Source organism: Galleria mellonella, unplaced genomic scaffold (assembly GCF_026898425.1).
Source record: "Galleria mellonella isolate WM207_F2 unplaced genomic scaffold, CSIRO_AGI_GalMel_v1 utg117, whole genome shotgun sequence".
Taxonomy (NCBI): Eukaryota; Metazoa; Arthropoda; class Insecta; order Lepidoptera; family Pyralidae; genus Galleria; species Galleria mellonella.
The window spans coordinates 9,125,224-9,147,357 of record NW_026441980.1 but is presented as its reverse complement, the minus strand read 5'-3'; the positions used below and the strand labels follow the sequence as shown (position 1 = coordinate 9,147,357).

General features: G+C 29.7%; 2 protein-coding genes across 2 annotated transcripts; both read left to right on the top strand.

Annotated features, from left to right (window-relative positions):
• Positions 1 to 2,286: 2,286 nt before the first annotated feature.
• Positions 2,287 to 3,236, top strand: LOC113511628 (endocuticle structural glycoprotein SgAbd-8-like). The gene is made up of 2 exons (XM_026895299.2): positions 2,287 to 2,374; positions 2,543 to 3,236. The coding sequence occupies exons 1-2, from the start codon at positions 2,363 to 2,365 to the stop codon at positions 2,921 to 2,923; spliced, it is 393 nt and encodes a 130-aa protein (XP_026751100.1). The 5' UTR covers positions 2,287 to 2,362; the 3' UTR covers positions 2,924 to 3,236.
• A 5,350-nt stretch (positions 3,237 to 8,586) lies between these two features.
• On the top strand, positions 8,587 to 11,913 carry LOC113511627 (larval cuticle protein LCP-17-like). Its single transcript, XM_026895298.3, has 5 exons — positions 8,587 to 8,741; positions 8,907 to 9,073; positions 9,963 to 10,035; positions 10,795 to 10,884; positions 11,404 to 11,913. The coding sequence occupies exons 1-5, from the start codon at positions 8,730 to 8,732 to the stop codon at positions 11,524 to 11,526; spliced, it is 465 nt and encodes a 154-aa protein (XP_026751099.1). The 5' UTR covers positions 8,587 to 8,729; the 3' UTR covers positions 11,527 to 11,913.
• The last annotated feature ends 10,221 nt before the right edge of the window (positions 11,914 to 22,134 follow it).

The following is a 22,134-nucleotide window of genomic DNA, read 5'->3' as shown; positions in this document are numbered from 1 at the left end:
ATCAACTGGATGTAGCTTTTTTATAGGTGAAAATAACATGGTAACCCTGCCTGCGTTATCAGTATGAACTAGCAAGGCACTAGTGAGAGATGATAGGTGACGATGTAAGTAAGTCAGTTGGCCCATTGTAACAAATTAAACAAGATTTAATCACAAGGTTTTCAGGGGGTATCGCGTGGAGGCTCACCTGATACGGTATATTGCTAGTAATCGGGATATTAGATCCCATTGTTAACAATCTCCACGACTTCGGATGTGGCATAGTTTTTTGATCTATAAGTCAATCAGTGAGCCAGTCATAAAATGTTACTTTTTAAACGTTAATATTTAATTAATATTTATGATATTATGGAATCTTGACAAGCTAAAGGGTCTTTAATAACTGCGCTGAATTTCATGAACTTAAATTAAATAGGATTCGAGTTTTGAGGTGGTAAAAGTAGCTCGATATGGTTCATGTAATATTACATTCAGCTGCTGCATCGTTAATACTTTTTTTTATATATATTCATTATTGCACTAAAATATACAGTATCAACAATAATTCAATAACAATGTTAGCAAAGGCGAACTTATCTCTAAAAGAGATTTCTTCCAGTCAACCTAACACAGTGGCATAGGAAGTAGTGAGCGGGCAGTAGTAGTGCAAAACAGAAATTAAAATAAATATTTACATAAATTACAAATCATTATATATATATATATATATATATATATATATATATATATATATATATATATTTGAAAGATACAATATTAATACATACATTTAAATATAAACCTACGTAAATAAGAATATGTATACATATATATCCTTATTTATGTAGTATATAAGAATAAATATCAAATAAAAGAGAAAACAATGATGACAGTCTTCTAATCAATTACATTTAAACAAAATTGGAAAGATAGAATGATTTTAATCTTTTCTTGAAGGAACTGCTGGATGAGCTATTCTGAATACCCACAGGAAGTTTATTCCACAGCTGTACAGCACGGTATGCAAATGAATTACCCCTAAAATGGGTTTTACAGCTGGGAAGCTTTAGTACCATTTTTCTTTGAACTTAGCTGGACACGCTACCTTGTGTCTAGATATAGGCGAAGAATAGCAAACTATCACTAATTATTGTAGTCTATATTTTATGCAATTTGGTATGAAATTCCATCTCGTTTGGTTTCACAATCATTAAATTACGTTGCTATTGAAAAAGGTCAAATATGGAATATACACATAATATAAAATAAGTTATGGCAATTGTTTACTTAAAACATTTAAGTTCATATAAAGCTTCTATGTCAGGGTCCTCTATACATGGTGTTGGTAAAATATCGAGTGTCTAATAAATTACAAAAGAAAGCATAACATCTTCTGTGAATTCGTTACGACATCGATTATACACTTTCAATAAAGTTTTAAAAGATTATTGTAAATTTTAAATAACGTGGTAAAGACTAGAACTTTCTTGATTGTTGAAAGGTCATATCGATTATTTTTTGTTAGAGAACACACTGTTAATATATATGAGTAATAAAACGAATTCTTAGGTCATGTGCCTAATTATATATTCTTTTAAGTTTATAGCCCTCAATAGTTTTTACGTGTTATACGCTTATTTATTTGTAAATTCATATTTTATGATATTGACTGACTGTCAGACAAGGACGTCTGACAGGTTTTGTCGCTAAAGTATTGTAAATTATAAATTTTGGCAAACATTTATTGCATGTAGTGTAAATTGATAAAAATATTGCATAGGTAGGTATTGCTACTGTGGCAATAATACTTTAATACACAATACAATCAAACTGAAATAGTTTTGTTAATAATAAAAATAAATTTAATAAAAAGCTACTATTATTAATGTCGAGAGACACCCCCTCTGATGTTATTAATTTTTAGGGTCTATTCTTACATATATGTATATATATATATATATATATATATATATATATATATATATATATATACATCGAAACACGGCCATTCTAATGTGGCTTGCTGATTGTAGGCAAAAAATGTAAATTAATATTAGTAACAAAAGCTTTTTTAGTCATATTATAATTGACTATTAATATTTTAATTGTTAGTTAAACTAGCAATTACATTAGTAAATTATTATTTTATTTCATACACGAGCTTTGCCATATGTATATCGATTAAACTATAATCATGCAGAAATCACGCAAGCGCACATCAACAGTAGGCTTAGACATTATATTGTCGGATTTATTCTGACGTGCCAAATGGTGCAATACTATCAGAGGTGGTAGGCGGCATAGTGACCCGTCCATATATATACCGATATAGCACTGTTAGAAGAACATTGTTCAGTGCCTTCACCAACAAACAAACACAAACATGAAGACCATTGTAAGTGTCAGTGACAGTGCTCAAAGATATTCAGTGATAACATACATCAGAATTGTGTGCAGTGATTGAAAATATTTAGCAAAGTTATCAATATCGACTTTGCAGAGGAAAGTTATTGAAGGAACTTTTTAACGGACACAGAATTTAAATTTAATTACTATTTTTCAGGTATTTCTGGGTTTATTGGCAGTCGTTTGCGCTGCACCACAAGGCCCAGCTACCGAGCCCATACCGATTATTCGTCAAGATAGCCAGGTCAACCCTGATGGCTCGTACCAGTATTCTTATGAGACTGGAAATGGCATAGTTGCTGAGGAGCAGGGTGAACTGAAGAATGTCGGTGCCGAGGAGCCTGCTATTCAAGTTCAGGGACAATTTCAGTATCCTAGTGACGATGGCAGCAACATTCAGTTGACTTATGTTGCTAATGAAAACGGTTTCCAGCCTCAGGGTGCTCATCTTCCCACTCCTCCCCCAATTCCCGCAGCGATCCAACGTGCTCTTGATTTCCTCGCTACCGCTCCTCCACAAGCTGAAAATAGAAATTAAGTTAATTAAACCTGCTTATACACAGGTTACTGATAATGAAATCAATCGACAGTCATTCATATTCACTATGTGAACTAGAATGATTAATAAATTAGTTACAAATAACTTCTTCAAAAGTGTTCTATGTTTTTCATAGAAACATTGAGGCATGTATTTATTTTTTATACTTTTGATAATCATTTTGTAAATACATTTAATTTAAACGTTTTGTACAAATAATTTACGCTTTTTTATTAAATCCCAGTATTTCTCATTATTATATAGATTTTACAATATTACAGATTGTTTGTCACATAAACGGTTAAACGGATTTAAATTTAATTTGGTAAGTTATCTAACATACCTGGGCAAAGACGTCATCTGAAGTTATAAATATTCTGCACGTACTTGTACATTCGAAAAACCACTAGGCAAGGCGGAGGCTACATATTGCCAGAATATTAAATTTTAATGTTATTAGGTTAATATGAATAATAAAAACATATGAAGTACAAACGTCGATCTTATCGCTAAAGCAATTTCTTACAGACAGCCTTTAGGTAGAGGAAAAAAAGAAAGAATATTTACATTTATTTCTGTAAATAAATTACAGAAGTTTGTAGAGGATTATCATGAATAAATAATTCAAATTTAATGTTCTTTTGAATGTTTACACATTTAAAAGCTATTTAGATGAGTACTACTGAATTATATTTAATTAATTTTAAATGAAATTTGGATATAATTAATTTTTGTTATGAAAATTCAAACGAGCAAAACCTCGCAATTTAAATAAGTATATATATATATATATATTAGCTCCATCTATAAGTTAATATTTTAGTTAAAAGTTAAATGCACTGGCTGCTTATATGATTTTATTAATCCATTATCATTTATATTTAAATATATATTCATAATTTTTTATCGATCATTCCACTAATTTTCAATAGATGGCATTCATATAGTATAATATATACACTATACACTCGCGAGCAACCAAATCGACTCAACCCTTGACGGCGCACATATGTATTGATTTTACTAAAACGACAAATGTCAATTATAAAAATGATATGGCATTCGAAAGCTTAAGATGTCAGCTTTAATTTGATATCATCATTATTGAAGTCCATCAATTATTTCTTAAGTAAATGATGTCTGAACGTAAGAGTAGGAAAAATGGGAATGTAGGAAGAGGGCCTAAGTCCCGTATTTTCGAAATTAAACAAAAAAATGTAAAAATTTGGTAAAATGGTAAAAAAATGGTTAAATCCTTGAGGGTTGAGTCGATTTGGTTGCTCGCGAGTGTATATAATAATAATAATATTTTTACGGGCGTGTATATTTTTTAATATAGAGTATCATTATAAAAAAATAGTATCTAATTAACAGATTGCCAAGGTATATACTATATATGTTATATATCAGAAGTAGAACGTAAGATAAATTTACAGTAAGCTTTAATTAATGGATTTAAAAAGCATTTTGTTTTTTTGAACTAATTACTTACCGACATACATTTTTTAAATTATCATTGTAACAGTTCCAACAGTTCTATAACACTTTGATGCCAGGTCAAGGTAGCTGACATATATATTTGATATCTTCCGAGAGTTTCTATTCATATCTAATATCTATATAATTTTAATGTTACGTTACGAAAGTTTAGATTTATGACTTAGTAATTAGCGATTCTTCTAATGCTCTGACAAGATATTATGAGTAGCTTTATCCAATTTAAAAAATTATGTTTAATCAAATTAAATTTCCGATCTCAATTATTTCCTGTTAAGAGGGTAACTCAATTGTTTGATATCGAGCATTTCCACATATCTGTACCTAAATCGTCTAATAAAAAGGAAGGGGTAGGAAGGGGGAAAGGACCCTATTCGACCGACTTCCACACGGTTTCCCTTAGATGTCGTCGTGGTTAATTTTTGTATTTGTTACTATGTGTCATCTAACTTGATTTTATGCTCATCGTTTCAACTTCTATTGGAGCTCCTTTATTGTATTCCATTAGCATGAATAAAGCCATTCTTTCTTGATTTATTAACCTTCAACCACTTGACGAAGAAGCAGTTGCTATATATTTAGTGCCTGGTTCAAATCAGCAATTATATTGTATTTTGTTTTTTAAACATTTCACATGAAGACAAGTAATTTTAAAATGTTTAAAATTTTTGCTGTACATATTTGATAGTCTCGGTATGCGTAAAAGGCACATTTCCCATTAAAAAAAGACCATCATCCATAACACTGTTTCTGTATTGCCTTTTCATAATAAATCATTAAAGACCCACTGATGGGCATGAATCTATCTTATAAGAGGATAATATTCGTTTACTATTTATTATAACTAGATGTAATAATTGTATACATTTTATATACACACACACACACACACACACACACACATACACACACACACACACACACACACATATATATATATATATATATACGTTTATAAAGTTTTAAGTTAGTGTTATGTTGTATATTTATATATATATACTATGGTATTAAAATAATTATTTTTAGATAAATATTGAATATTATATATAATATTGTTTAGAAATATTGCGTTATTTATGACTACACATAGTACATCGTCTGACCTCAGTGACCTCTCGTAGAGGTGGTAATAATAGCTGTTGACATTTAGTTGAAACTAGTTTCGTAGATGCCTGCGGTTTTGGTTTACGATTGGTGCCTTGGTCAGCATCGTAATGTTTTTCAGACATCACGAAGGTCGAGGATATCCTCTTAATACATCATTTTTAATGACGGAAAAAATTCTCAGAAATTATTGGATAGTTTAAAGTTTTAATTTAATAATATTATAGACGTGAAAGTGAGTTTATTTGTTGTTGGCGCTTTAACGGCTTTACCTATCTTATTTAAATTTATCTGTTAAACTGAATGTGACGTCTTGTAGAGGATATAAAATCAGCATAGAATTTATTTTTAAGTATGCGGTATTGCGTATCAAATTAAAGGATTTAATTAGCACATTTCAAATATGTAAACCATATATTGTTAACTGTTGCTTACGAATTTTTTGTATGCACCCGATAACTGGAAGTAATTTCTAAAATCACGCTTCAGCTGTGAACCAAACATCTCTCCATATTTAAAGCGTATCTATAAGTATTTTGTTATGAAAAAAATAAGTAAAAAACTAATATTCGACTACTGAAAAATCACGCCCTAAAAATTTTAAATAAGAAAATATACTCATCTGAATTTGTTATGTATAGACATTCAAATATTTGTTGCCTATTTAATTAATAATTTAATGTATTTCAGTGCTAAATACACCATATATATATATATTCATAGTGATATTCAGAGGATAGACGTGGTCGTCTGCCATCTCACATGGTCTTATGGCGCCCTCTAGATATATAGTGTGATTTTACTCTAAAGCTCATGGTGGTTTATTACTGTTAGAATGTATTGTTTTGTTAAGGTAGGTTGCATATAATAATATATAGTTATATACGTAAAAAAATAATATATATGGTTAGTTTTTACTTATATAAAAAAATGAACCCAACAAAGGTTTATAATAAAGAAGATGTGTACGAGTACGAGGTGCAGATGATATGATTAAGCATTTTGATGTTTATAGATAATATGTATAGGGCACAGACATTTTGAAGGTTCATTTGGCTTATCGGCCTTTTTTATAAGTACATCATTTCGTTATTTTGAAACAGCGTTTGTGTTTGTTTTATATTTTTATACTTGACTATTATATATTCCAATAATATATATAAAAATGTATCTATATCAACATAAACAAGGTCAGACAGATGATTATAATATTTTATGGCACGTAGTTAAATTTAGACATCTTACATTTTTTTTTAAGAATAAATCTATACATATAAAAAGTTTTGTTTTGTTTTGATTGCTCGATCTTACCCTGACTGACTCGCCAAATGTTTAACTCAATCAACATATATACTAGTAGATAATTGTTTTTGTATAAACTTTTAATATAATTTTGGTTTCTTTTTTCATCTGTATATAAACATGCCTAAGTATACGAAGAAAGGCTTTCTAGAAGTATCATTCATCTGAGACCCATATGTCGATAATTTGCATGCAGTAGTAGCTAAAGCTATAAAATTGAAATAAGACTTTTAATTTGATTGACGAAAAGAATTGATAAGAGGAATTGGCAAGTTTTTTATATTATATAGAATTTGAAATAGGCTGACGAAATCTGATGAAATTGCATCGGATGCATTATGGAGAACATACTGTGACAGTCATTGTACCTTTCATGTTTTGTTAAATGGGCACTAATTACTAAAGAAGGACAGAAATATCACGCCTTCGTATCTAATAATTTAATTGTCTTTTCTTATCATTCAAATCGAAATAGCTATGTGAGCATAGATAAACATCAAAGGTGGTAGAAATATGAATGAGATAGAAGAGCCTATGCGAATAATTTGATATAAATTCTATCTATAAATAGTTATGTCATACATCTGTCCATATTTAGCGAAATTATAATATATATATTGATAATATGTGGGCCAAATAATAAATACTAATTATTAGGCACTTATTAATTTTTATGATACTGTTTTTTTTTATGCCGGATACATAATATGGATAAAGAATTTTAACTAGTTGAAGTAAAATGAATAATTCACAAAACCTTGGTAACGAATGCACGTTGAACGGTGTTGACATTTTAATTAAAGACGCAGAAGTTCTTCAAATCAAGATTAGTGTATGATATCTTTTTTTCAATTCATATAGACCTATTTCTATATCACGGTTTTTTTCCTGGAATTACAACAAAGATAGTGAGAAAATAGAGTCACATTTTAAGTTTATAATTATTATTAGACAACAAAATTTTAGACTCGTTCTTTGAATATCAAAAGTGTTTGTCTGTGCCATATTATTATAATGTAGGTACGTGTAAAGAATTACTTGATTAGATAAATACACTATCGTATTTGGGACATGAAGCAAAATGGTAATGTATTCAAAACCGTAATACATTAAAAATTATATTTAGAGTACATGAAGAAATAGATAATATTTTTTCAAAATGATAAAGAAGAGGTCTCCATTTTCTATTACATCGCTTTCTTTTGTTGTAACACAGATTCCTGTAAATAATTTATAAGCATCGGTAAATAGCCCAATTTCTATTGTTATTATGTTAATTGCTGCATTTAGCAAAGGCATTTCTTTGAATTAGTATAGCGATTCATCGTAGGAAAGTTCTAAACTTTCCAAAAATTTCTAAAACATAATATTTTTCACTATAATACACACTTGATGATGCAAAGAAAATTTATGTCACGAAGGAAAGAGAGGCTACAAAAGTTAATTCTTTATATCAGTGAAAGTAGTGGACTTTAACTAGTATAATAATAATTATAGTCATAAACCTGAAATCATAACTTTAAACTTACTCATGGGCGAAACAGTATACTCTGTTATGTCCATGGTACTGCTCATGTTTATAGGCGACGGTTACCACTTTCCATCAGGTGGGCCGTCAGCTTGTTAGCCATTAAGTTGTATAAAAAAAAGTAACCTGACTATCTAAAATAAAGTCGATTCGAATATATGTCTATTAGAAAAATAAAAGTAAGAATTATGGAATTTAATATAACGCGCAAATGACCAATGAAGCGCGGTTAAACTTTTGGCAAGGTCACTCTCATGTCAGTACCCTTTAAAACAAAGATTCTTTTTTTATTTTTAAAACTTATATAAAAAGGATACACTTGAATGTTGTCACACTCGTTGTTGCTCACCACTCACGAGATACGACTTCATCACTATGAGGTTTTTCGTAAGTTTAATGATATTATTATAAATTTTCATTTCAATTGTATATTACTATCATTTATTCATAATAAATTATAAAGTAGAAATGGTCTAAACACAACACAAAAAAACAATTTAACAATATTAAATAAAAAATAGATATAATAATATTCCTTTTTTTATATTATAGGTTTTAACTACGTGTATCTGTTTTGCCGCGGCTGCATACCAACCAATACAGCCTGCTAAAGTAACCCATGCTCCACCATCATCTCCTGTCAAGAGTTCAGGTAGTGACGTGGATGCACCAGTATTAAGATCGGATATCGACGTGAAACCTGATGGATATGATTACGCGCAAGTATTTTTTTTATTAATCTTAGAATGGTAAATAAACTAAAATAATCATTTCTATAGATATAATCATATCCATGGTATCTCTCATGCGTTGCTATTATTGAGGACTATGGTGTTATGCTGTGTATAGTCCTGGCATAGAACAAATCAAGAATTCCTTTTCCGTGGGTGTCGTAAGAGGGGACTAAGAAAATTTAGTGGTCGAGGGACGGGCAGCAGCGTCCCTCTTAAAATATTGTCAAAATTCTAACTGTGGTTGTCAAACACTTTTTAACTGTCCACTGCTGAACATAAGCTTCCCGCCTGAGGGTATTGCCAGTAGTTGCCACACTTGGCAGGCGGATTGGCAACGGCAGTTAGGCTTTGGAGATGTTTTAAGAGGGACGCTGTTGCCCATCCCGCATCCTCCTTCAGTCGCCTCTTATGATACCCATAGGAAAAGATCTATTCTATACCGGAACCATACGGCTATGCCCATGACTTTTGTACAAAGTTTCCCTGTGATTTCTTGTTTTTTTAATTGATTTGATACAATGTTTTGTGTACTTATTTACTTGTACTGAAGTTATTATTTTTAAATATGTAACAGATTATAATTATTAATTATAAAAAAAATATAACATTTTTCTTGTCTTTTATATATAATTTGTTTATCATTTTTTGAAACATCGGGTGGGCTGTGTAATGATAAAGGTAGTTTTGGGTAATCATATATATATATATATATATATATATATATATATATATATATATATATATATATATATATATATATATATATATATATATATATATATATATATATATATATATATATATATATAAAATTATAGTGATTAATGAACTTTTTGCGAGCATAGCCATTAAATAAAATTATTGACGATTTCAGATATGAAACAGGAAACGGAATTTCAGCTTCTGCCGTCGGTACTTTAAAGAACGTAGACAATATTGATGCTCTGGTAAGTATTATTTTCAAGAAAACAATATTTTTCTTTCGACTTCGATATTCTAATTTTGAAGATTGAAGAGCATAAAACATCCATAAGTCATCATTGAGAGTCTTATACGATATTCTTGAATTATGAATCTCACCATTACATTATTTTAATAGAAAAGTATTTAAAAGTATATATTATACTGTAATCCAGCAACAATATTAAATTCATTAAATTTATAGTATAATGCATTTACAGTATAATGCAAATATTTTAAATTGTAATTTATTACATACATACCGGTATTTCCAGCTGTTTAATATGTCTCCCTATATTCGTGAAGTCATAATATTAGACTAGAAGATTAGTAATAGTTTATATATTACGAATATTTTAAATGCAAGCGACCTTTGCTTATTGCCAAAGGTTGTATAGCTGCTGCATACTAAACATAATGACTGTTAAGTGAGTTCATTAGGATGGGAATGCTGGCGGGAATGATAACTTACTTATAATTATAGAATAAACAAGAGAAGGAAAATCCGTAATACCTATGGCAGAGTTTGCGTAGTGTTACTTAGAATGAAATGAGTATATACCCGACTTATTGTTCTAATATATTTTGGTAATACTATGTGCATTTGTGAAAATATAATTATTGAAATAATATGTAATAACTAAATATTTGAAACATTGAATGGAAGACATCTCTCTTATGGGTAAACCAATCAACGAGACTTTATTTATCTATATCAAAATAAAAACTAATGTTATTTTTGACAGGTTTCCCAAGGCTCCTACCACTACGTGGCTCCTGATGGTACACCAGTAAATGTGGAGTATGTCGCTGATGAAAACGGATATCAACCTAATGTAAAGTTAACTCATTATTTATATTTATTAGCTACTGTGTCCATACATCTATATAATTATAAAATTTAGAATAATAGAATACATTAAATTGAGTTAGAAATATAAATAAATATGATAATCACATTCTAATAATTATCTTTATCATTATCTTTATTCTTTATTGTGCACAAAATATAATGTTAACCACAATTCATTTTGAACATAATGTACAAAGGCGAACTTATCTCTAATAAGAGATTTCTTTCAGCAAACTTTTTCATGTAAATTGGACGTTATTTCAAAAAATAAAATTATTAAGTGATTAAAGAATTTCGAAGTGTATGGGATTTAAACCCGCATAAATATAATTAAAATATGATTTTCATATTTTAATAATATTTATATATAAAATCGCCAAGTGTTTAATCATAAAAAAAATTCAAATTGAGTTCTTTGTAACGTTCTTTGAAAATTAAAATAAAGTTTGTAAGTTCAGGAATATGTAAGTATATTTAATTAAACTGATAATGTTTGTTTTAGAGTGACATCCTGCCGACGCCTCCTCCAGTCCCACCTGCTATTCTGCGTGCTTTGGAGTATCTGGCGGCTCACCCACCAGCAGAAGAAAAAACATTGCCAACAAAATTTGTGTCTCTTGGTTAGAAAATTTACCGTTAAAAATGCTCTCTTAAAAAAATCTTTTTTCTACATATCAAATATATTATCTTTTTTCTTTATGTTATTATTTTTTACCGCATGGGGTTTTATATTGAACGGGTCGATTGTACAGAGGAAAATATGTAAGATATCATTGCATTAAATTGTGTTGAATTGTTAGGCGTACATCGACAAATATTGTGTTTAAATAATAATAAATAATAACAATTACAATACTATGATTTACTGCCACGACGACATCGGCCAAAGATTATTATGATTCGAATGCGACAAATCTTTGTCTTAATAAAACTGTTATGTTTGTTAGTTATATTTTTACCAGCATTATAGAATTAAGTTTATTGTAAATAAACTGTGAAAGTGGATCCACAATATGGCCTTTTATTTCTTTTCCTTCACCTACTCATGAAATAACCTACATAATTTTGTTTTGTGATATTCCATTATAACCAAACATTTTACAGTAGTAAAAGGTAACCTAGATATAGTAGCATGTACTTTTTTTTAATGAGTGGAGATGGAATGGTAACCCCGCATGCGCTATCGGTATATGCTAGTGGGGTACTAGTGAAGTGTGACAGGCTAGGATGAAAGCAGGTGAGTTGGCTCATAGTGACCAATTGAATAAGAATTAACCACTACGGTTTCCAGGGAGAACCGCGTGGAGGTCAACCTAATAATATATAATATAATATAGGGTGTATTGCTAGCAATGGAGTTGTTAAATCTCATACTTAAGAATTCCGTTCCCCCCGAAAGCATGTACTAGGTTATCACTATAAAACAATGTTACAAAAATAAACCCGGCAAACGCTGTTCTTCCATATAAATTAAAGATAGAGACACCCTAATCACCTAGTGGTTTTTTTAATAGTTCTGGGTCGAGTAAATCGAGGACGGACCTCGCTATTCGATACGGGTGACGGGTCAGCTCGAAATATGAGATGAGATACTCAAAAATGTATGTACACATAGTATATGGTTGATATAGTTAAGTTATTAAATCATCTAGTGGAGTGAAATATATTTTACAATCTATTTTCATACTAGATACTATATATATATATATATATATATATATAACTACCGCTACTTTCTGTGTGATATGTGCACAAATTCGGTCTTGTGAGTTTTAGTATACTTATATATGTGAAAAGGCCAAGTGCCTATCTAAAATTTTTGCCTATACGGAAATAAAGGCGTTTGTTACTATTGTTAAAAGATGGGCTTATTCAGGCAGAATAACCTGTGACACTGCGTCTCTTCCATGATCCTTTGTGGTCGGCCTTTTTTTTAAAGTTCGCTGCTAATTCCTGTCAATGATAGGAATTTTAAGATGTATTTATAGCGACGTTTTTTATCTTTTCACGATAGACGTTTTTTCCTTACTGTGACAGTCTGCAAATATTTTTTGGGCATAAGCCTAGTTGGGTCATATGCTTATTTAGTTTGCAGTGTCCTGTGAAAGCCCTTGTTAATACGCACATATTATTTTTACTCAAAAGAATTAATTTCTTAGAATAATTTTCTGAAAACCCTTAATCAGAGCTTTTGAGTGATTTAATCCTGGCAATAGACGACAGCTATTGTTTACTGATTCTAAGCTTTCAACTTTGAGATGTCTGAGCTTTGTGATATGCTACAATAAGGTTTTAGCCCTATTTGGGCATTCTTTGCCCCTTCATTTGCTACTTGGTATGTAGGTATTATTTATGCAGGTATAAACCTGCCGAATGGTGGGATTTTAGGTTAGTAAGGTTTAAGTTGATAATTTAAACAAAAACCATTATTTTTGTAAATACATTAAGAATTAGTAAATTAAAATAGATTAAGAATTAATAGATATTTAATTATATATTAGCAAAAGCATTATCTTCTTGTATAACTGGCGAACTTGATTTGATTTATTTTGGATTATGAAGATTATAAGATAAACCAATAGTAAATATAAATATATATATATATATATATATATATATATATATATATATATATATATATATATATATATATATATATATATATATATATATATATATATATATATATAATACTAAAAATGATTGAAATGAGCATTAGAGATAAAAATATTTCATTTATGTGCTTTTATTGTAAAATTGTAAGAATAGTATTACTTACATTGGTTTTACGAATATTTTTTTTACTGCCTGATTTGAAGTAAATAGCAATTTTGTTTGTAGCCCGTTGAATGTCTTCTGAAATAACTTAATCAATACAGGCGCAGGATACTAATTAAAACATTTCTATAAAAGTTTTTCATAGAGGGTATTCTAATTTATAATGCAGTTTACATTAGTCTAGTGTCCTACGTCACTTACTATATTTCCAACAGTCACTCTTTTTTTTATAGCCACCGTTTATTTTCCTTTCTTACTAAATCCATATTCAAGGTTAGTATACAAATTATACTTTTATTGAAAAAAGTAAATAAGCTAACGCCTTCCTCCTGATTAATAGTAGCAATAGTCATCTGTTAATATGAGCAGCACCGTTGACAATATAAAATATATTTTGGCGCCCATAACATCCCTCATGTTAGAATTTCTGAGGAATATAATGTCACTTTACTATCATAGCTAAAGCATGCAGGCAACTAACACCTGAGTCCTCAGGAATGGTAACGCATGGATGTATCATGAGCGAAATAGTATACTCTGTTATGTCCGTGGTACTTCTCATGTCTGTAGGCGACAGTAACAACTTTCCAAGAGGTGGGCCATCAGTATCTTTGCCATTCTAAGTTGTATAAAAAAACTTTTGTACAAAACCTTTGTCTGGTTATTAGAAGAATATATAAGTATATTATATAAAACTTAGTTTGTATGAGTTAACTGTTACTTTCTCAGAAATAGGAACGCATGGGGTGTACTACGCCACTGTACATTCTGTGACTGTCAAGATATTTAAATCGGTATAAGTTACATTTTGTAAAAAGGAAGAGTAAAAAAGTGTATATATAGTGTATGTATATGTGTATCTATGCGTCAGGGGTGTTTTTCTTTAGAAATCTGTCCGATTCTAGAATAAGGGCATACGGGTATGCGACCCCGGCCTCCCGAGCCGCTGCAGTGTCCCAGTCCTTTCCGCAACTGCAGTGTCCCCCCCCCCCCCCTTTCCTTTCCCACATAAGTCCCTTATTCCTCTCATTCACCAATTTCCTTTACGCATTTCCAATGTTCCCTTCCTTTTTTCCTCAATCCTTTCCACAATACCGTAGGTGGCGGAAACCACCAACAAATGCATTCCCAAAGAGGGTTGACGTCAGGCAGGTGGCCGGTCGTAAAACTAAAAACTAAATCTTTTTGTAATATGGATAAAATCATATTACGGCGACCCCAAATGATTGGGATAAGGGTAGGAAGATGATGATGATGTATATGTGTATCTATATAATGTACACACACAATGAAAAAAACAACCCATCATGATGAATTCATCAGGAATTAACCATGATAGTTTCCAAGGAGAACCGCGAGGAGGTCGACCTGGTTGGGTATATTGCTAGCAATAGGATTCTCAGTCTTCAATACTAACAATCCCTTTCCCCCCGATACAAAAGTGTTTATTTACTTATTTATAAATATTTTCGTATTCTGCGCTTTTTTATTTTATTTATGTATACTTAAGATATGTATGTGTAATTGCTAAATAAACATACATATCTAAAATAAAAAATTTTGTTATTACGAATTTTATTTACGTATTAGGAAATCGAGAAGCGCCTTAACATTTAGTATCGTTAATTCATAGTAGGCACCTCTTATTTCATAATGTACCGTAATTACCAGGCGTTTCTAATTTCATTAATGCGTTATAGTTTTTTAGTAGTTGTGGATTGCATAAATGGCAGAGCAACCCGTCTTGGTTATTGGATATGGGTGAAGGGTCAATGCAAAATATAGGAGACAGAGTCAAGAGTAAATGTATAGAGGTAATGGTAACAATTGAATACGGTGTAGGAAAGGGATTTTTAATAATGAAATTTAACAGGCCCATTACAAGAAATACATCAACAGGTTGATCTCTACGTAGTTTCCCTTGAAAATCATCGTAGTTAATTATTAATAAATTCATCACGATGGGCCAACTAACCTGCTTCATTCTCATCTATCATCCCTCACTGGAGCCCCGCCAGCAGAAACCGATAACGTAGGCAGAGTTACCATTCCATTAGCATTCAATATAAAAAAATTGGATACGGTGGGAGTTGGTAGAACGAAATTAAATATTGGAGTGATTGATATAATTAAATAAATAATTATTATATTTTATATATGACATGGCTATGTCTATGCTAGCTATGTCTAGGCTATGGACAGATGAAAATGGGGTACCTAAAGGAATTTATTAATTTAATTTTGATGGTGACGGTTTAAAAGACGGAGTGGTGTTGTTATGTTATATGAGGTAATGGAGAGATTATCCTGGCCATGAAGATGTTGATGGGAGATGCCAAGGTGATTTTTTTGCTGCGGTTTTTTTAGTTCGGATTTAATTATAATCATATGGCGTTACCCTAACAGCAGCAGCTTTCGTGCTCCAGTCGCTGGGTTCCATAAATAGGGCAAACGTGTAGTCTATAGGCGTTGTTTTAGAGATTAAGGAACTGATCTGTGTTCTGAGGAATGTCAAGTGTCTATTTATATATTAAAACTTATATTTATATTATTAAATTGTCCATTGAAAGAATATTTATACTTTTTTATATTACATTTATACACTTTTATTTTTATAAATCATTTGTAAGTATTTAATACTTCTAAAATACTCATAGAAATAAAACGACATATATATTTTATTGTTACTAAGAATCCGTCAAATACAGCGACATCTAGTTCGATTTACTTGAACTTACTTTTATTTAATATAAATGAAATAAGCGATTATTTAACTTTATAATATTTATAATTTTGAAAATTAAACAAGAAAATATTGCTTTTGGTTTAAGATTTTAACCAAAAGTAATGTATATCAATATTGATATATACTTGAGATAATAGTTAATAAATAAATTAACCTAAGGTTAAGACAATTAAATAAGAAAACGAATTTTTTTTTTTGGTAAGATGTACATGTGCTTGAGTTAATATTACTTTAAAATTCCAAAAAAATCTTTATTAATGATTAAAGAAATTTTTTGCCTGTGTGATTGACTGTGTGAAAGAGGATGGCCAGAATGGGAGTGAATGCAATAATGACTAAATAGAGAAGAAATTGAAGAGGGAAAATATATTATTCTTAAATAATTTGGATAAGAGCAGGAAAGTGATTAATTAATTATCATTAACCGATATACATGCGCAATGGGAATTTAGCAAATTTATATACTGTGTTGTCTTATGTTGTTGTTTACTAAGATATGCAAATAGACATCGTTTAAAAAAAAAAAACATAAGTTTTTCCTATTCTCAGATATGGATCTCTCTCAACGTCTTTCAAGCAATACAATTTTTTGTATTTGCGTTTCCTCAAAAATATATTAAGCCTAGCTTTCTCTATCCCTTGTATGTAATATGATAATTAATATACGTATATAATATTGTAATTAAATATTTTTATAGATTTCCTATAAAGAATGCTTAATTATAATTAACTTTTAAAATTATATTACAGATAATGAAGATTGGCACTCAAGATCTCGGTTCTACTATACTAATAAGTCATAATAACTTTTGTCTGTAACAGTCCTCAAAATGTTTGTAGTTTTTACAATATAAGAATAGAAAGATGAAAGATTTTATTTCTATAGCTTCTATATGTTGTATATCATTAAAACTGAATTAATTCGTTTTTACCCAATATACTTTACCTTTAGATACCTTTATTTCTTTTGCTATTTGAGTATAGACAGTAGATAATTATTAATTGATTCTTGCACCACCTACTTCTATCTGTTCTCCTAAACTAAAGGTAGTTTGTAAAAGATGGCCCTAGCGATAAGACCGCCTTTTGTATCTTTATGTATATAACTCAATGTGTATTTTATATTACTGTATTTTACTTGAATTATTCTATTGTCATTGTATATTTTTATGTTTCTGTCTATAATCCTTTAAAGAGTTAAATAAATAAATAGTAGGTACCTACTCGGGACCGTTTTTTACATTACTTGTGTGGATTGGTTTTTGAGGATCCGTTTCTGTTTCCGCAACCTACAAGATACTATTATAGCTACAAGACATTGATCACCGATTACACATATATTATTATAATTATATGAATTAAATTTTTTTCCTTCCCCCAATTTTTTATATGACTAAAACAATAAACCAGCAAAGGGTTTATTGTATCATATTGTAAAATCATTATTGTACAAACTTTTCTTTTGACAGATTAAAAAGTATTAACATAAGATAGCGGGCTTGTCCTATAGAAAGATCTCTTATAAAAACCTTTGAGAAGCTGAATGAAAATAATAGAATAATAAATATTTAATTGAAGAAAAGCGATCTATAGATATGAATAGAATCTTGGATATCATTAAAATGATGGTTATCACATCACACACTTCAATTTCCACAGCAGTTTTATTATTTAATGTAAAATACGTACCTACAATAAATATTAACAACAATAACTTTTTAATCCATATTATTTTATATTTACTGATTATTGGAAATATCAAATAAGTTTAAAATTATGTTACACTTCATGCGTTGTCATTTCTGTCGACCAAACGGTATATCACACATTTTAAAAGTTACTTAAAATTATCAATCACTATATATATTGATTCTTATAATATTAATTTTTCTGTAATATGAATTTATAATATGAAATTAATAAAAAATTAAAGAAAAAAGCATATGTCTTTCTAAAAGACCAGCAACACGCCTGCAATTTTTCTGATTTTGCGAGTGCCTATGGGTGACAGTAATCACTTAACATAAGGTGAGCTGGATGCTCATTTGGCATCTATGTTTAATAAAACTAGAGGTAAGAAATTACCATTCCTTATCTCTAATCTATCCTTCAGAATCGTCTCATATAAATTTTAACATTTTATCAGCGTAACAGGTTTCTATGAGAATTTCCTAAAAGCCTATAGTCGATGCCTACGTGATGTAAATTAAATCTGTGTAGTAAATAAAACTTATCTCATTTGAAATACCTAAATTATTAAATAATCCCTCTTTTTAGAAAATCACGAATCGCGATAAAAAGCAGTCAATGGTGGTTATGTATATATGTCGATCGTGAAACTAATTAACATAAATTTAAACGTATTCTATGGTTTATGTCTTTTAGTGATAAATAATCTTTTTTTCTAATATAAATTAGGTGGCCTTGAACTGTGGTATAGCAGTAGGTAAGTCACAAATTTAGTTGTCTTATCGGCACGCATATTAATCTGATCGGACTTTTTACATATATGAGTCTTTATGCATCATTAAGATATTAGTATCTAATATGCTAATTATAATTATTTCTAGACCATACGTTAGATTTCTAGAAAAAAATTGAAATAGCGTCCTTTGGGGAAGGTATATCTTTTAATTGGAAACTTATTTCATTAACAAATATTTTATGTTTCTCGCTGTACGAAAATATTATATAATATAATAAATATAAATGCCCGTACTTTCCGACATTCGTACAAAGTTACAAAAACAATGCGTCAACTAGCCAGGTAGTCGGTTTATTTCTTGTTTCAATTTTTGATATTCAACGCTCTGTCTAAATCTTTGTAGAGCTCATTAAAACTAATAAAAACCTAAGTACTTAATTTTTATAATATTGTCTGATGAAAAAAGTTTAAGCTTCAATCTTTCTAGAATTAGTATGAAACTGATAAGTAAGCTATATTCAGCGATTTTGTATGTTAGGACATACATTTTTGCAGTTTCTTAAAAGGGGTTCAAAATTGTTTATAGAAATATTTTTTTATTCCAAAGCTTTGATAAAAAGTCTCATGATGTCATTTTGGGTTTGCCATGCTTAGTTAAATAAAAACAATCTTTTGGTCACAATATTATATTCATAACAGTTTGTATTAAATGTTGAAGGTGAGGGTCACGTCTATACGTATTTATAGAAACCTGTAGTCGTTGAAAAGAGAGCAGATGCGCATAAATAACCGAGACTTGATGTTTGTTAAATGTCAATGTTAGTAGTTATTATGGTTATTTGTTTTAAAAATATTATGAAGGATTATTCACTCAAGGCATAGGATTGGTAAAGGCGGGGTTGTCCTTCTATGTCATCACCGATCTACGTAGGTATATATATAATAAATTGATGAGTTCAGTGTATTCTGACAGGTTAGCTCATCTTATTATGTAATTTGGAATAGCAAATTAACTAGCGTCCGTCCCACTTGATGGAAAATGGTGATATGGTAGACCATAGACATGCACATAAACATACAAAAAAGAAAAAAAAATGAAACTTTTATTTCATTTCTTTACAACATATTATGTTGTCATTCCTGGAGACTATAGGTTTTTATATTTTTTTAATTTCATTTAGTGTTTAGTAGTTTGGCTTGTCATTTCTAAGATGAGGGTAATGAAATTATAAAAACAAATTTGTACAGTAGATTTCTTAAAAGACTATATATAAAAGAAATAGACAATTAATATGAATGTACTTTAATTTTGAAATTAACAATTCATCTACAGGTAGATAACAACATTCATCAAAATGAACTTTTCATTGGTCAGTCACTATATTATTTAATACACCTACCGAAGATATTGGGGTCGATTCTGAGACGTCACTTTTTAAAACCTATATTTTAACCTAATATTTTAATTTGGTATTTTCGTAAAATTACTGCTTTATGAACCATCACAAATTAAATTTATAATAATTTTGCCTTACATCTATTAGAAAAATATATTATATTATATGTATTGGTCCTTAAACTAAAAATTTTTCAGAATCGACCGCAATTTATTCTTTCATAATATTTCTCCGTTAGAAATCGACTATGTAAAAATCAACTAGTAGATGTCTAGAATTTTAGCTTGCTGTTTTTCTCAAAACTCTGACAGCAATTGCCCAACGGAAATAGCAAGAATGGTGGGCGAGACTACAGACTGTCACTGATTGTGTAACAAAGGTTAGAACATCTAAACTCGCTTTGTGATTTCCTAGTTACGGAACGACTATAAATTTAATGTGTCATGCCAATGTTGAATTAATATTATATTTGTATTAATTTAGATGTACAATTAGATAAACAAATCCTATTAATATTAAATTAATCATAGTATATTAAAGGGTGATTGTACATAAGTTGTCGTTATGGGTACATTACTTCAATGCCATTCGTCTGTCTGTTACGAAGCCTTTGTGTTAGAACATTGTTTGTATAATAGGGTGAGATATAGCAGTGATGCTAAGGTACGGAGTCTTAACAGTTGTCTTTAGAAATTCAACGCATTGGGTAAATGCGGATATCGCAGAGTATAGTGACTACAAAATAAATAGAGCTGTTGGTAGCATTCATGATTATAGGCGGTAGTTACTACTTTTCATCAGGTGAAGCATCAGTCTGCTGGCTATTTTAAGTTATATGAATGAGTTCTACTAATCATTATTACACGGATAAAGTCCGTTATGCTACGGAGTAAAAAGTAATATATCTTAATATTTTTTCGTATTATGTAACTAAAAAGACTTCAATAGTTAAGATATAGGTTCTGTTTTTTTTAATCATTGGTGTTTAGACTTAATTTTTCAGTTTTTCTAAAGTTGTTATAAAGACAATTGTAATAGCTGTTTAATTTTATAAAATGTTCAAGATATGGTATTAAAAATAAAGGGATTCAAAAGTGTTTGAAGGACATCCTATCTTTTAAATAAAACTAAAACTAAGATTGACCAAAAATATTTTACATTATATTGTACATGCATTATAGTAACGGTCCTGAGCTACTTGCATACATTGACTTTTTGCAATGTATTTAAGGTCATTACTCTGTCTAGTGTGGAGAGGGGAAGGGGACGTCATACACTGCGTTTGCTTGTATGGGGTCGCCACTTAAAAATCTTTTTTTGAATATTTTTCAAATTGGTAAGTAATAGATTAAAAGTTTTAGATAAAAATATTTATTCATTATAGAAATATTATTAAAATACGAAAATAATATTTCTTTAATTATTGTATAGCCGTATCTCGCGACCTCACCAGTGGTGCTACCATGTTTGTGGTACCATAAAAATGTGGTATAAAAAAAAAGATATTTTTTCTAATCTGATTGGTATTTCTTGAGATTAACAAACTCTTCAGTTTTATTATATTATATTAGTATAAATTTAAAAAATATATTTATTTTAATCAATTAAGAAATTCTCAATTGTCTGACACGATTATAAATGTGAAAATGAATGAATTTGTTTATTTGTTACCTCTAAGCGTTTTAATGTCTTAATTAATTATAAATATGACAGATCAATGAACGGGATAGATTACGCGAACGAAGGTGCAGGTAAAAGCTAGTCATAGATAAATGATTAAATATTTATTATTATTGGTTACGCAAGATTTCCTCTATATGACACTTCGATTGATAAAATTCAATAAAAACATTACTTTGATTTATTAAAAATTGTTAATTTATGTAG